Here is a 15,391-nt window from a genome sequence, read left to right on the forward strand (position 1 = left end):
AACAAAAGAGAGATTCTTAAACAGGAAGTGGACGGCAACACTCGACTCACTTGATAAACTCCAAACTTTAACAAAATTAAAGCTTCATCAGATCTGACCCAAACTTTTAGTTATGGAATAACAATGTGGTGCATGAATAGATCAATTTTTATTCTCAGTGAATGTTTAAATGTACTGAAGGAACTTTTAACTGGTTATGAGGCCGCCTGGATTTAATACTGATGTGTCTAAATGACACCAACCAACAGAGACCATCAGTGAGAATGTTTCTGTTGAAGACTAACTCCACCAGTTTTACATGTTGAAGTGTGTTTACAGGTCTCACTACTGCATATGTATTTTACCTGGTCATTTAGCTAATATTGTAACTCACTCTCTCTGTCTCGTCCTCCAGCCTCATATCATGTCATCTACATCCTGTGTCAGGTGTAACTTTAAATTAGAAATCAGTGTGTTGCTGCAGTTTGTTGTGAGTTTGTTGCTTTTAAACAGACTCTTCTTGTGGTGGAGCTGCAGTCAGTGGAGAGGAAACCACAGCAGGGTGAGAGTCAGTCAGAGAGGAAGGAGGAGGGTCTGACTGATGTGACCATGAAGTGATGAAGTGTAGATGTCATATGAGTCGGTGTTAGGATGGAGGAAACACGTCTGCTGCGTCTGCTCTGTAAGTACACTCACACATCAGCTGGAAGAAGAAACACACACTTTGTTTTGTGGAACATGAACAGACGTTAGTGTCCATGTTACTCTGACAGGACGTCACTTTTCACACTGTTGCTTTAAAAACAACACGAGCTGATGATGTTTCTTTGATACGACTGTCCTCCTCTGTGTTTCCTCTCAAACCAACCGGAGTGTCTTTTGTCTTTAGTTGTGACGTCACTGCTGAGCGGCTGCACACACCAAGGTGAGAACACTTCCTGTGTGACTGATGAAGAGTTATTTAGTCCCTGATAGAACAGTTAGTGTTCAGGACGCTGTTTATGGAGGGAAATAGTTTGCACATACAATAAAAGAGTGAAGACTGTCTGGATGTCCACAGACTGGACGCTAAAGAGAAATGTGCTGCTATAAAAATGTCATTGTGAAAGCAGGACTGCACACCATGCAGCACCATGCAGCAGCTGACAGAGAAAGTGCAGAAACAATATTGACATGTGAGACACATGAAGTCACATCTGCTGTGTGTTTGACACCAACTCTGAGAGTTCCATTTAAAACATGAGGAGACTCAGAGCCTGAAACACAGAGGAGATCAGTGCAGGTCAACAAGGTCTACAGAGACTGGAAGAGGAAGAAGAGACACTTCTGTCCAAACTGACCATTATCATCTGTAACCACATCTCTCTGTCTCGTCCTCCAGCCTCTCTGAAGATCAGTCCTCACAGATCTCAGCTGTTTGTAGGAGAGTTTGTCTCTCTGAGGTGTGAGGAGGACGACAGCTCTGATGGATGGACGGTGACGAGGAACACGACTGAAGACACCAGGACTCAGTGTAAAGACTGGGGAGAACCAGCTGGTTCTGTCTGCAACATCAGCTACACCTTCACATGGGACAGTGGAGTTTACTGGTGTGAGTCCACAGGCGGAGCAGCCAGTAGCAGCATCAACATCACTGTCACTGGTAAGATGAGGCTGTTGTAACTCCAGCAGGTCTGAACACTGAGTCTGTCTTTCACCTTTTCACTTTGGCTGAGCCTGAGAGAGACAAAGACAAGAAGACAGACAGGTGACCTTCAGGAGGCAACAACACTGGGTGGAGCACTGAGTCTGCCTCCTCAACATGTTGTTCATCTGTCAGTCTGACATTATGTTCAACATGTAGAGATGATAAATCAGCTCCATGTGCCAAATGTTTCTCCAGAGAGATTGTTGTGATGAAGTGTTGCTGAGTACAGGACAGGACAGTGAGACTGCTTGTGTGAGTCAGAGGATCCATCAAGCTGAGGTTGATGCTGTGAAATCAGACTTTAACCTGCCCATGTTAGCAGCACACGTGTGTCAACACACTGTCTGTTTCTACTGATCACAACATCACCAGACTCCCTTAACAAATGTACTGATTTAAGAGTTGTTGAGTGAGGAGAGACTCAACAAACTTTGTGAAACACGACGACAAATTCTGAATGATGCTTCATCAGTTTGACCAGCACAACCAAACACCTGATGCTGTCCTGTTGTCAGAGTGATGAAGATGATGGAAGAGGAGATATGTTTGTGTTCTGTCTTTTTAAGCTGAGCCTTCAGGACCGCCCTGCAACGACCCGGTTCTACTGCAGCAGAGGACGAGACGACACCACAAACTTTATGTCCCCGGTCACTGCAGCACTGGGTACAATGTACCAGTAGCTACATGCTAACAGGCTAATCTAACCTGTAGAAACATGAGGTTATCTGTTGTGTAGCTGTGACAGGCTGCTACCTGCATCCTGTCATCACCTTCACACTCACAACAGGAACACACAACTGGAATAACATGTTTGTCTGTGTGTTGAGGTGGAGCAGTGATCCTGCAGAGTCCTGTCCTCCCTGTGATGGAGGGAGATGATGTCACTCTCACCTGTACAACAAAGACCTCCAACCTCTCATCTGCTTTCTATAAAGATGGCTCCTTCATCAGGACTGAGCCGACAGGTCACATGACCATCCACCATGTTTCCAGGTCTGATGAAGGACTCTACAAGTGTAACACCAGCAGTGATGGAGAGTCTCCACCCAGCTGGATCTCTGTCACAGGTCAGCAGGTTCAACTTAAGTCTACAATAAAAATGTCAGCAGAGACAGAGACAGCCTGTCTCCAGAGTCAGTGTTGGCATCCAATGTTTAACATTTCTATGTTTCATACGGAGCAGATAAAACTTTACATGTCTTTATGTTTTAAATTAGTTTTGTCTTTAATACCACAGCTGGAAAACCTCGACATCTTGTTAAAGTACAATATTTAACCATAATGTGATTTATTCTCCTCTATATAAAGTGTGTGGGTCTCAGGCTGACAAAGAACAAGAGGAACAGACCAGACAGGAGCAAGTTCACTTTCTTAGTTTGATCTGGTTTCTCTCTGCAGTGAAATGACTGAATGAATTATCAGAATCAGAATCAGAAATACTTTTATGTCCCACAGACGGGGAAATTTGTTTGTCGCAGCAGCAGATTATTACAAGAACAGCAATAGCAAGATAGACAAAATAATTAAAAAAGGAAAGAAAAATAAAATCAGCGTAGGTACATATTTATATGATGTAGTGCAAAAATTAGCAAATTAAATACAGATTTTAAGATAACATTTATAGATCATAAATATGGCTGTTGAAGTGAGTTTGTTCAGAGTTATTGTACAGCATGAAGTCTATATGGAACAGTGCTGGTTGTACAGTCTGACAGCAGCAGGAAGGACCTGTGATACCTCTCCTTCACACACTGAGGGTGTATCAGTCTGTCGATGAAGGAGCTGTGATACCTCTCCTTCACACACTGAGGGTGTATCAGTCTGTCGCTGAAGGAGCTGTGATACCTCTCCTTCACACACTGAGGGTGTATCAGTCTGTCGCTGAAGGAGCTGTGATACCTCTCCTTCACACACTGAGGGTGTATCAGTCTGTCGCTGAAGGAGCTGTGATACCTCTCCTTCACACACTGAGGGTGTATCAGTCTGTCGCTGAAGGAGCTGTGATACCTCTCCTTCACACACTGAGGGTGTATCAGTCTGTCGCTGAAGGAGCTGTGATACCTCTCCTTCACACACTGAGGGTGTATCAGTCTGCTGCTGAAGGAGCTGTGATACCTCTCCTTCACACACTGAGGGTGTATCAGTCTGCTGCTGAAGGACCTGTGATACCTCTCCTTCACACACTGAGGGTGTATCAGTCTGCTGCTGAAGGACCTGTGGTACCTCTCCTTCACACACTGAGGGTGTATCAGTCTGTCGCTGAAGGACCTGTGATACCTCTCCTTCACACACTGAGGGTGTATCAGTCTGTCGCTGAAGGACCTGTGATACCTCTCCTTCACACACTGAGGGTGTATCAGTCTGTCGATGAAGGACCTGTGATACCTCTCCTTCACACACTGAGGGTGTATCAGTCTGTTGATGAAGGAGCTGTGATACCTCTCCTTCACACACTGAGGGTGTATCAGTCTGTCGCTGAAGGAGCTGTGATACCTCTCCTTCACACACTGAGGGTGTATCAGTCTGTCGCTGAAGGACCTGTGATACCTCTCCTTCACACACTGAGGGTGTATCAGTCTGTCGATGAAGGACCTGTGATACCTCTCCTTCACACACTGAGGGTGTATCAGTCTGTTGCTGAAGGACCTGTGATACCTCTTCTTGACACACTGAGGGTGTATCAGTCTGTCGCTGAAGGACCTGTGATACCTCTCCTTCACACACTGAGGGTGTATCAGTCTGTCGCTGAAGGACCTGTGATACCTCTCCTTCACACACTGAGGGTGTATCAGTCTGTCGATGAAGGACCTGTGATACCTCTCCTTCACACACTGAGGGTGTATCAGTCTGTTGCTGAAGGAGCTGCCCAGTGCTGTGACAGTGACCTGCAGGTTGGACTCCTGCATCAGCAGTGATGACAGCTTGTTCATCATCCTGCTTTCTCCCACCACCTGCACTGAGTCCAGAGGACATCCCAGGATGGAGCTGGCCTTCTTGATAAGTTTATAAAGTCTCCTCCTGTCTGCTAATTTGATTTATGTGTTGTTGATGAGAATCTTTTGTTTATTTTAGAGAAACCTGCTCCGACAACTCCTCCTTCAACCTCGCCTGCTTCACCATCCTCTCCTTCAGCTCCCTCTCCTCCTCCTGTCCCTGTGTGGTCGATGGTTCTTGCTATTCTATCCTCTCTTTTCTATCTGGTTCCACTGGTTCTTCTGGTTCTAGAGGTGAGACGGCTCACCAACAGGAAACCTAAAGGTTAGACACAATCAGACACATTCAGACTCATTCAGACACATTCAGACACAAAAAAAGACAACAACATAAATTATGTTCTCATTATTTTTAACAGCCGTGTGCTGCAGTTAACTCATCATCAAACTCACTTCATTCAAACTGGACACAAACTGAGTCAGAGTCACCAGATAGGCCTACTTAGCTCCATGACTAACTTAGCTACATGCTAACAGCAGGTAGTCACTTTAGCCAATGAGAATAGTGAGCGGAAGTTGGGGGTATTGCCACAATCAATCAATCAATCAATCAATCAATCTAATTATCTCACTCTCTCTGCCTGCAGGAAATTACCTGCCCGTCTCCATGGAGATGGCTCCTCCCACCCAGGCTGAGCAGGGATTGGCTGATGAGTATGATGATGTCATGGCTGCTGTCACCACAGAGCATCACCTCTGAGTTGATCCAACGTGTTCTTCTTCTTCAGTCACGTTTCCTTCGTAGGAGCCAGAACTCTTCCTGTGGAGCTGCTCACCTTCTAGGTTCTGTTCTTGTGGATCCTGCTGCCTCTTCTTGTGAGACCCGCCCTCCTCCTCTTCTGATTGGCTCGTCTCTGTGGTGTTCCCACCAGAACTCTTCCTGTGGAGCTGCTCACCTTCTAGTTTGACGGGTCGACTGCTGATTGGACTCTTGTGTTGTTCACTGAGTCGGTTCTGTCTCTGTGATGAAGTTGCTGTTCTGTCTCTCAGTGAACTCAGCTTGATGTGTTGATGTTCTGATGGTGTCCAGCTGATCCACTTTCTGTAAAGTGTTTCTTTAGAGACTTTCGGTCCTGATCCGACGCTGAGAACGATCCTCTTTGACTTACTGACGCTTTGATTTACTTTCTGGATCCTCAAACGTTGTGAATGTTTCCAGGTTTATGTGACAGTATTCAAGGTTTTCAATGTGGTCTGAGACTTTTGGACCTGCTGTATCTAAAATGTTGAGCTGCACATTAAACAGACTTTATCCTTCAGTATCATTCAGTGTGTTCCCTTCAGCTGTGTGTTGACACACAATGTTTATGTAACACTGCACATCAGAACTGATGACCAGAACAAAGACTTTCTTTAAGTCCAACAACAGAACAATGTTCATGGTTTTAGATCCTCGGTGCATTTTCTGCATCTCAGACTGACCTTTAATCTGAAGATTATTCATGTTCTAGTTTTTTATGCTCTACATAAATGACAGCTTCCTCTTGAGTCCAGTAAACTGACCTGAAGCTGTGAGGTTTCTCTCGACACTCTGCTCGAGCTGACATTGACGTGTTTGTCCTTGTGGTGAAATGTGTCAACTGGTTTTAATGGCAGCGAGCAGCTTTGTGGTCGTCGAGTTTCCTGTTTCTCATAAATACCCTCCCACCTAAATACCTAGAGAGAAGAAATGCGTTGAAATAATAAAGATCATAATTCTGTCATAACGTGCTCTGAAACATAAACATAAACCATCCATTTTCGTCCACTTATCTGGGGCCGGGTCGCGGGGGACAGCTGCCTGACCAGGGACACCCAGACTTCCCTCTCCCCGGACACTGCCTCCAGCTCCTCTGGGAGGATCCCTAGGCGTTCCCAGGCCAGCCGAGTGACATAGTCACTCCAGCGTGTCCTGGGTCTTCCTCGGGGTCTCCTCCCTGTGGGACATGCCAGGAACACCTCCCGAGGAAGGCGTCCCGGGGGCATCCGAAACAGATGCCCGAGCCACCTCAGCTGGCTCCTCTCGATGTGGAGGAGCAGCGGCTCTACTCCGAGCTCCTCCTGGGTGAGAGAGCTTCTCACCCTATCTCTAAGGGAGCACCCTGCCACCCTGCGGAGGAAGCTCATTTCGGCCACTTTTATCCGGGATCTTATTCTTTTGGTCATGACTCAAAGTTCATGACCATAGGTGAGGGTAGTAACGTAAATTGACTGGTAAATCGAGTGTTCTTCACCACGACAGACCGATACAACGACTGCATTACTGCTGATTGGGTCATCGGGGCCCCCGCCCACAACCGCCACCCAAATCACATGGCACTGGCCCCTTCTGAACCCTCCTGCGGGTGGTGAATCTACTGGAGGGCGGGCCCACGTCACTCTTTCGGGCCATGTCCCGCGGGCTAAGACCCGGCCACCAGGCGCTCGCCTGCGACCCCAAACCCCAGGCCTGGCTCCAGGGTGGGGCCCCGGTAACGCCATTCCGGGCAACTTGAACGACCTTGTTTTTATTCCTTTTATCAGGGGCATTGGAACCACGCTTAGTCTCACCCGTCACCTAGGACCTGTTTGCCTTGGGAGACCCTACCAAGGGCATTAAACCTCGGACAACATAGCTCCTAGGATCATTCAGGTACTCAAACCCCTCCACCATGGTAAGGTGGCTGTTCAGAGGAGGAGTGTATTTAGTGTATTTCTTAAAAAAAGAAACGTGTTGAAATGATAAAGATCATAATTCTGTCATAACGTGCTCTGGAACACAAACTTTAGAAAGTTAAAACCTGCTCATCCAGAAGGAACAGGAACCACAGGTCTCTCTGAGGCCGTGACTCAGTGTGACCTGTGGACCTGAATCCAAAAAGACACTGAGGACAGTGGAGATGCAGGACAGACAGAACACCAGCAGGTGGCAGCACCATCACCGCACTGGAGCTTCATCTTAGCCTCAGATCCACTTCTGTTTCTGTGATCACATGTTCACCTGACTGTTGAAACAATGTGAAGCTGCTCTCTGAATGAAGCCAGCTTACCCAGTTATTTACTACATAATGATGTAGAAACTTTACAGCCTGAATCTTCTCAGTGGTTCACCGACTGAACAATCAAAACTCTTCAAACTCAGACTGTGTGTGCAGACTGTGAAAGATGCTCGGGCTCTTTATAGTCTGCGGTTGCGGTTTAGTTTGTTCTTTATCTGCACTGAAGGGAGGTGTGTGTCAGTTAGCCACAACCAAACCAGAACAGGCCCAGTTTTCCATCTGACAGCTGAGCTGAACCGACAGAAGCACACCAGGAAAATAAGAAGTGAGAGCAAAGTTTATTGATGCTGCAGACAAATAATAAGTCACAGCTGCAACAACAATAACACAGTCCGATAAACATAAATATAGTTTAAATAACAGTGAAGTCAGATATGACGCTGAACCGGTGGAGGCTCTGTTCAACAGAAACATATGAATGAAACAAGGGTTATGAACAAACCTTTAAACAATTAATCTTTATCTCACTTATCTCTTATTTCACTTAAAAATACAAACTCTTAAAACATGCTCTAAATCTGACCTGTCTGTCTCTCTGTAGCTGCGAAAGTCTCATTTAGCTTCAACATATCAAATATGCAGTGAAGCAGATGACAGTGCTGAGGTGTGACGGTCTCTGGGGACCAATCACAGGCCGGCTGGACACCACTGGTTGGTCTGGTGTGAAGGTCTACATCGTGATGAGTAGAGGACCTCCGGCTCTGACTTCAACCCTGAACAAACAAACAAACAAACATACAAACAAATAATAAAAACTGTTCAAACTCCACCCACAAACAGCAACTTTTGAAATGGATTTTTTAAACTACTGATTCACTATATCAGGTTGTTAGTGTGTCCTCACACGGGGAACCATATGTATTGGATAGAGCAACAGTATTTGGGAGTTAAATGCCATAATTATTAATGATTATCAGGAATAATTGGCAACACTTTATAATAACAATCATTAGTAAGCCCTTTATAAGACATTAGTTAATGATGAACAAATGTTGAACAAAACATTAATAAACCTTTGTAAATGATTAGTTAATACTAAATTAACATATCAAAAGTCTTCTACAACTGAATAGTTCATTATGAAATATTCATGAACTAATCAGTTACAAGTGCTTTTGCATCCCCCTAATCTAAAGTGTAAACACTTCATCAACAGAGTATGTGTTCATATCATTTGTAGTTCTACCTGTTACCAGTGACGGACTGCTAATCTGGAATTTGGGCAGATGCCAGAGAGGCCGCCGTTTGGGCCAGCCAATCAATCAATCAATCAGAAAGAGGCCGCAAGATGGTGTCTCTCAGTCTCCTTTCAAGCTTTAATAAAGTTCTTACACTTAATGAAAGCCAAGTGTCTGCCAATTCTTCACACTACATGATAAAGCAAAGTAATCAGTCTTTACATACCACATACAAGTCTCTACATCACAGTCATGGTTACACTCTACAGTCACAAAGTTTTATATCAGTCTGCATTTTTTTTTAGCGAAATGTCTTATTCAAATATTCAAAAAGGTACATGGTTTGAAATAAAACAAATCTACCTGCATTTTTTTTTTTTGATTATTTGTTTGCAAAAGTTAAAATAAAGCAATGCCTTCTGGGAATTACAAGACTGAATCGAGTGGATCATCTGCATGGTTGTTGGAAGTTGACTGAGTTTAGCTAGCAAAAAAATGAATCAAGGCATCAAGCGACACAAGGGAGAGCGGAGAAAAAGAGAGAAATCTCAGAGATCACTGTGGGCTGACGGTGAAGAATGCTGCAAACTGACTGATTTGTTTTTAAAATCAAATGCAGCTTCAGCTGGCACTAGCGCTAAAATTGCTAGCATTAATGTTAGCGACACAGCTGAGCTAGCACAGCAGGGAGAAAGACAGGACAGTGAGGAATATGAGCAAGAGGAGGATGAAGAGGTAGACATGGATAACTGCGTGACGGTAAGACACATTTTTTATCATGTTGTGGCTGGTTTTGATGATTTATTAATTTGTTTTATGCATCGGGGTTGTGCATTGTTCTGGTGCAGTTGTTTATAGCCTGGGAATTTATGTTCACCATCACTGGGGCTATCAGAAGTGCGTGTTCCTTACGTGCGTCAAAAGTTGCGCCCCCCGCCTCTAAATTTAAGATTAGAGGGCTGCTGAAAAGTTTGTAAATAACTTACTTACCTCTATAGATAATTTGTGACCGGTAAGGAAGAACTACAATTGATATGAACACATTCACTGGTGATGAACTGTTTACACTTCAGATTAGGGGGACGCAAAAGCACTTGTATATGACTTATAGATGATACAGTGATACATTTACACATGAATTATAAAAGATGAAGAACAGGCCCTAACCCTCCCCCCTTGTGTTGCTTGATGCCTTGATTCTTTTTTTGCTTGCTTAATCTCAGTCAATTTCCAGCTTCCAACTTCCAACAACCACGCAGACGATCCACTCGATTCAGTCTTGAAATTCCCAGAAGGCATTGCTTCATTTGAACTTTTGCAAACAAATAATCAAATAAAAAAAATGCAGGTAGATTTGTTTTACTTCAAACCATGTACATTTTTGAACATCTGAATAAGACATTTCGCTACAAAATAATGCAGACTGATATAAAAGTTTGTGACTGTAGAAGGTAACATGACTGTGATATAGAGACTCGTATGTGGTATGTAAATACTGAGTAGATTGCTAAACATTTTAGTGTGAAGAATTTGCAGACATTTGGCTTTCATTTAGCTTAAGAACTTTATTAAAGCTTGAAAGAAAGGGGGCTGAGAGACACGATCTTGCGGCCACTTTCTGATTGATTGGCTGGCCCAAACGGCCCACTCTGGCATCTTCCCAAATTCCAGATTAGCAGTCCGTCACTGGTAACAGGTAAGGAAGAACTACAAATGATATGAACACATTCTCTGGTGATGAAGTGTTTACACTTTAGATTAGGGGGATGCAAAAGCACTTGTAACTGACTTATAGATGATTCAGTGATACATTTACAAATGAGTTATAAAAGATCAAGAAGAGGCCTCTTTCATTATATAACAAATAATTAGGTAAAAATGTACTAATGATTAGTTCATGAATATGTCATAATGAACTAACCAGTTGTAGATTACTTACAACATATTTGTGATATGTTCATCAGCATTCATCAATGATAATTTCTTATAATCACTTTGATTGGCTCACAAGTCATTCATAATGTATCAACAACTCATTAAGTAATCATTTACTAATGATTTGTTCATGAATATTTCATGTTAACAAATCATTTGCAGATGACTTACAACATATTTGTGATATGTTAATTTAGTATTAACTGATCATTTACAAAGGTTTATTAATGTTTTGTTCATCATTTTTGCATCATTAACTAATGTCTTATAAAGGACTTACTAATGATCGTTATTATAAAGTGTTACCCATTGTACTTACCGAGCAGCCATCGTGTTGATGTTTGTCCCATTGTGTCACTAACGGATGTGAGTTTAACATTTCACACCAAGCTTCAGTCAGTGCACCTAAACCAGCTCACTTCCTGTGAGAACTGAGAGCTCTGTGGCTTTGACAGAGAGACAATATGACAGTTTAAACACACCTGAAAGCTTCCACACAACAAGTGAAAACCAAACTCCATGAGTAGATTATTAATCAACAAAGGACAGAAATATATAATGAAAATCAAAGTGAGTCTTGACTGAAGGATGACTGATGAATGCAGTGACGCGTTACGTGTGCTGCTACCTGAGGAGCCTCAAACAGCTCCTGTGCAGACCGGACTCAGTTCCAATGTGAACCAGCAGGTGTCAGCAGCCAGCAGGTCTCCTCACCTGTCACCAGGACACACAGGAGCAGAGTTAGTTTGAGGTCTTTGTCCTCAGAGAGGCCATGACTGCTACAGCTGACAGGACAGGTAGGTCCACACAGGCAGGCAGCACATGTTCATCAATAAAACAACATTAACTGGTTATCATCACGTTTCTAAGCAGGTGGACAGGAGAAATAAAATAATATGTTTGTATCATCCTGTTTTGTTTTTTTAATATGTGAACAGGATAAAATGTGTATCATCATGTGCGTGCATCTTCCTGACTTTCAATGGATAAATTTAACTTGTAGCCCAGAAACTTTTCAGGAAAACGCTCCTGATTTAAAAACTAGTTTCTCTTCATCCGGTTGTGATGGCATCCTTTCACACAGCGAGCTCTGCTCACCGTGGTTGTCTTCTTTATGAAGTAGAGTAACGACCCAAACAAAGTCAGCAGTCCTGATTTCTTCAGTGAAAACTTGGCTGTTCTTGTCAACCTCCTTGTTATCTGCTGATCTCTGTCCTGTTGCCTTCATCAAGCTGAGCAGCACTATTTACTCCCAGCATGTCAAGACTCATGTCACTTTCCATGTGGCTCTTACCTTGTTCATGCCGTTTCACTGTTTCTGCGAGAGCTTTGAATCAGTCGTCCATGCTGGTTCTGTTCCTGCTGTCTGAAAAAGGAGGCAAAGAAAACAAGACAAAGTGGCGACCTCACTGGATGTGATTAGAGACTTCTTAGCAAAGGGGAAGTGTGCATGTTCTCCTCGTTTCCTCTCTCTTCTCGTGGTTTCCACCATTTTTAAACAAGTTTACCAACAGGTTCTAATGTTGAACTGAAACTAGACTTTGAGAAATGCTTTGTTGGTATTTGTGGATTTACAGCAGGTTTTCTGGCTGTTTTCAGGAAGAGTTTAAGCGTAATGAACGTCTTGGTAACTTCCTGTGAGAAGTGAAGCCTACTGTAGGATATTTATATCATCCTGGATCCAAACATCCTGAACAACCAGATCTCTGCCTGAACATCTGAAACACCCAGAAGCAGCATTTTATCCAGACTAAAGGTCAGACTGGATCACCAAATCAGAGCAAACGGTTGGAGGATGGAGACAGAGCAGAAACACACAGTGAGGTCAAGACATGATGAAAGAGAGTTGAGTTGAGTGTGACAGAAGCAGCTGGAGATATGAGCCCGACTCTCCACCTGTTGTTGAACAGGTGCAGGAGAGATGAAGAAGACTCAGAGACACCGATGACTTACGTTGAGATATTCTATAGAACATGATCATGGAGGAGCAACACAACATCACATCTGTCTGCACAGAGTGCTGCCATGATCATCCCAACCAGTCTCAGAATGTCCAAATGATATCTGACAGCTTCAGGAGGAAGTGCTTCAACACATGTTCTCTGTTTAATAACAGAGTAGAAGGTGATGCAGAGTTAGCTTAGCTTAGCCTTGGCTCTGTTCGTCAGACATCTGTTCTGCAGACACATCTACAGCAGCTTTGAGTATCTTGGTTGCAGAGACCATGAGAAGAATGAGAATGCTGATAGAACAATCATCACTATCCTTATCCAGATGTTAACATCTGTACAACACACATATGCCCTTCTATAGTATGGAGACACAATGTCCACACTGAGGACAGCACAAACTGTATGCTGTGTAGATAGTAAAGCCTCTTGAGGCACATTGTGGTTTGTAATGCTGGACTGTATGAAAACACTAAAGCTGGCAGCTGCTCAAGAGTGACGCCTGCTGATTCTGAATCAACACATTCATCTGTACCTGGAACAGAGTTGTAGACATTCATGTTTTCTCCTCATCTCATTGTCCTCTGTGCAAAACTCTTCATACTTTAAATTGAACTTCTAACAGGCCTCAAACTGATCTTTACTGACCCCTGCAGGACTTTTGTAACACTGCAACAACAAAACACAACAAGAGGAAAACAGGTTGCACCCAGGAAAGTTTCATCTGAACTACTCAAAAGAGAGGAAACTGTCCTCACACTGCTACAGAGTGAAAGTCCACTGTGGAGAAGACGTCCTTGTTTCAGATGAATCTGTCTCCACTTCAAACACTCAGGACCTCTGAGACAAACCACACTGCATCTGAAGCACACAGTCATTTCCTGCTTTGTGCTGGGCTCCATCCCTCCTCGTACTCTCTGTGCTCAAGAAAAACCAGCCCACCCATTTATTTTTAACTGGTGAGATAAAAACCTTCAGTCACCAGTGGAACAAATAAAGAGGAAGGAGGAGAGTTGAACTGATGTGACTGATTTCATTCCACCAACAGGTCCAGAACGATGGGACGGACATCTCTGCTGCTCTGTAAGTACAATCTACTCTGTCAAACTGTAAATAACCCTGAACTGATTCTGTTATTAGACTTTATTGATCACTGCAGGGAAACTAGAGATGAAAAGGCTACAGAGATGAAGATGAAGCAAACTGACTAACGTAGTGATCAAACATGTGGACTAGTTTTAATACGGAAACAACAACACAAAGCTGCAAAGCTATAAGTGTTAGCATGCACCCCGTCTGAGGTGTTAGCACGAGCTCGACTGAACATCAAGGGTTAAATCTGGTCTGAGATCAGGTTGTGATGTGTTCTCTCCTGCAGACTGTGGTCACAGCAGACGAGCTGTATGGAGACATCTGATGTTTCTGTGGTTGTTTCTCCGGATACGAAACTTTTGTGAACTCGTGTCTTTCGCCAGCCGTCTGCACCAAATATCAAAGCTTCCACGTTCTTATTTTAATGTGTGATGTTGTTTTCATGGAGACACACGGCGGCGTGCACAGAGGGGAGGGGCCGTGTGAAACAAGTGAGAAAAAAACAAAACACAACATGTGGCGATCGGTCTTGATTCTGTGGAGCACCACCACAAATGAGTCAATGTGTGGGAAACACTGAAAGGTAAAGGTAATAATAACCTAAATAAATAAAGGTGTAATGTGTCTGGTTGTGGACGACAACATGAAAATGAGAAAAGAATCATAAACACCTGGGCTCCCTGAGTTAGTGCAGTGTCTCATTATTCACAAAAACTTTCAATCATTGATTTTCTGTATTTCTTAATTTCAGAGTAACATTCAGAATGTTTTACAGAGAAACACATAGAAACAGTTTTTAATCAAGATGACTGTGTTGCAGTCACTGATGGACGTCGTCCAGCTGTGCAGATGGAGCTCTGCTGTCTTGTGAAGTGAGCTGATATAAGACTGCATCATCTGCATACAGCTGGTGGCTGAGCAGGACATTTATAAAGAGACTGAAGAGAAGTGGACCGAGGACTGGACCTTGTGGTTTATCTCTTCTGGTGTTTCAACGGGAGCAGTTAGTCTAAAAGCCTCCTCTGATCACATCTTATCATTGACTTTATATGTAATCCAGTCATGTGAATTAATTGTATTGCTTTGGTCTGAACACGGCATTAGAAAGGAGAATGTTGTGGTTGACGCTGTCAAAGGGATTTTTCAGGTCGAGAAACATTAACCCATCAGAGGAACGCTTTACATCTTCAATGAAGTAACAGCTGGAAGTTTCTGTACATTATATTTAATATTTTAAAACCAATTGGTCTATGGTTTCAAGTGGTCGACCAGCTGTGCTGCTAGAATCTAATTAGAATAAATAACTTTATAAAGAATCCTTTAGGAGAACATTCAATATCTACAATCACACAGTATGTTTATCTAAAGGTTGAATGATATTTCCAGAATGTTGAGTGCAGTTCAACTCCAACTGTCTCAGTTCTGTCTGATCTCGTTGTTAAATCTCAAACCAACCAGAGTCTCGTTCCTCCTCAGCACTGATCCTTCTGCTTTGCTGTGAAACCAACGCAGGTGAGTGAACGTCTCACCTGACAGTCAGCAGCTGTTGAGATGATACTTT

At 43.4% G+C, this 15,391-nt stretch overlaps 2 protein-coding genes across 3 annotated transcripts in view; one reads left to right on the top strand and one right to left on the bottom strand.

The window, feature by feature from the left end:
* The window catches only part of LOC115590334 (Fc receptor-like protein 5), a 30,635-nt gene extending 18,436 nt beyond the window's left edge, over nucleotides 1-12,199 (bottom strand). Inside the window, exons 1-3 of the mRNA XM_030431680.1 lie at nucleotides 12,084-12,199; nucleotides 11,418-11,503; nucleotides 11,109-11,235 (exon numbers count right to left, since the gene is read on the bottom strand). Coding sequence (XP_030287540.1) covers nucleotides 11,109-11,139 — 31 coding nt within the window. The 5' untranslated portion in view covers nucleotides 11,140-11,235; nucleotides 11,418-11,503; nucleotides 12,084-12,199. The remainder of the gene's footprint in view (nucleotides 1-11,108; nucleotides 11,236-11,417; nucleotides 11,504-12,083) is intronic.
* Nucleotides 161-5,921, top strand: LOC115590016 (Fc receptor-like protein 5). 2 transcript variants are annotated; one of them, XM_030431255.1, is made up of 6 exons: nucleotides 161-661; nucleotides 869-904; nucleotides 1,361-1,621; nucleotides 2,494-2,733; nucleotides 4,739-4,893; nucleotides 5,247-5,921. In XM_030431255.1, exons 1-6 carry the CDS (start codon nucleotides 631-633, stop codon nucleotides 5,565-5,567), a joined length of 1,044 nt encoding a protein of 347 aa, XP_030287115.1. In that variant the 5' UTR covers nucleotides 161-630; the 3' UTR covers nucleotides 5,568-5,921. The 2 variants fall into 2 exon arrangements, with proteins under 2 accessions (XP_030287115.1, XP_030287116.1); XM_030431256.1 differs by having other exon boundaries at nucleotides 4,739-4,924; nucleotides 5,247-5,482.
* Nucleotides 12,200-15,391: the final 3,192 nt, after the last annotated feature.

The sequence above is a fragment of the Sparus aurata genome, chromosome 10 (assembly GCF_900880675.1).
Source record: "Sparus aurata chromosome 10, fSpaAur1.1, whole genome shotgun sequence".
NCBI lineage: Eukaryota > Metazoa > Chordata > Actinopteri > Spariformes > Sparidae > Sparus > Sparus aurata.

Excerpts from the sequence above, each read along its gene's own strand:
- LOC115590016 (XM_030431255.1), top strand. The coding sequence starts at position 631 with ATGGAGGAAACACGTCTGCTGCGTCTGCTCT. Across the intron at positions 905-1,360 it reads GAGCGGCTGCACACACCAAG|CCTCTCTGAAGATCAGTCCT; the intron begins GTGAGAACACTT and ends CTCGTCCTCCAG. Across the intron at positions 4,894-5,246 it reads TGGTTCTTCTGGTTCTAGAG|GAAATTACCTGCCCGTCTCC; the intron begins GTGAGACGGCTC and ends CTCTGCCTGCAG.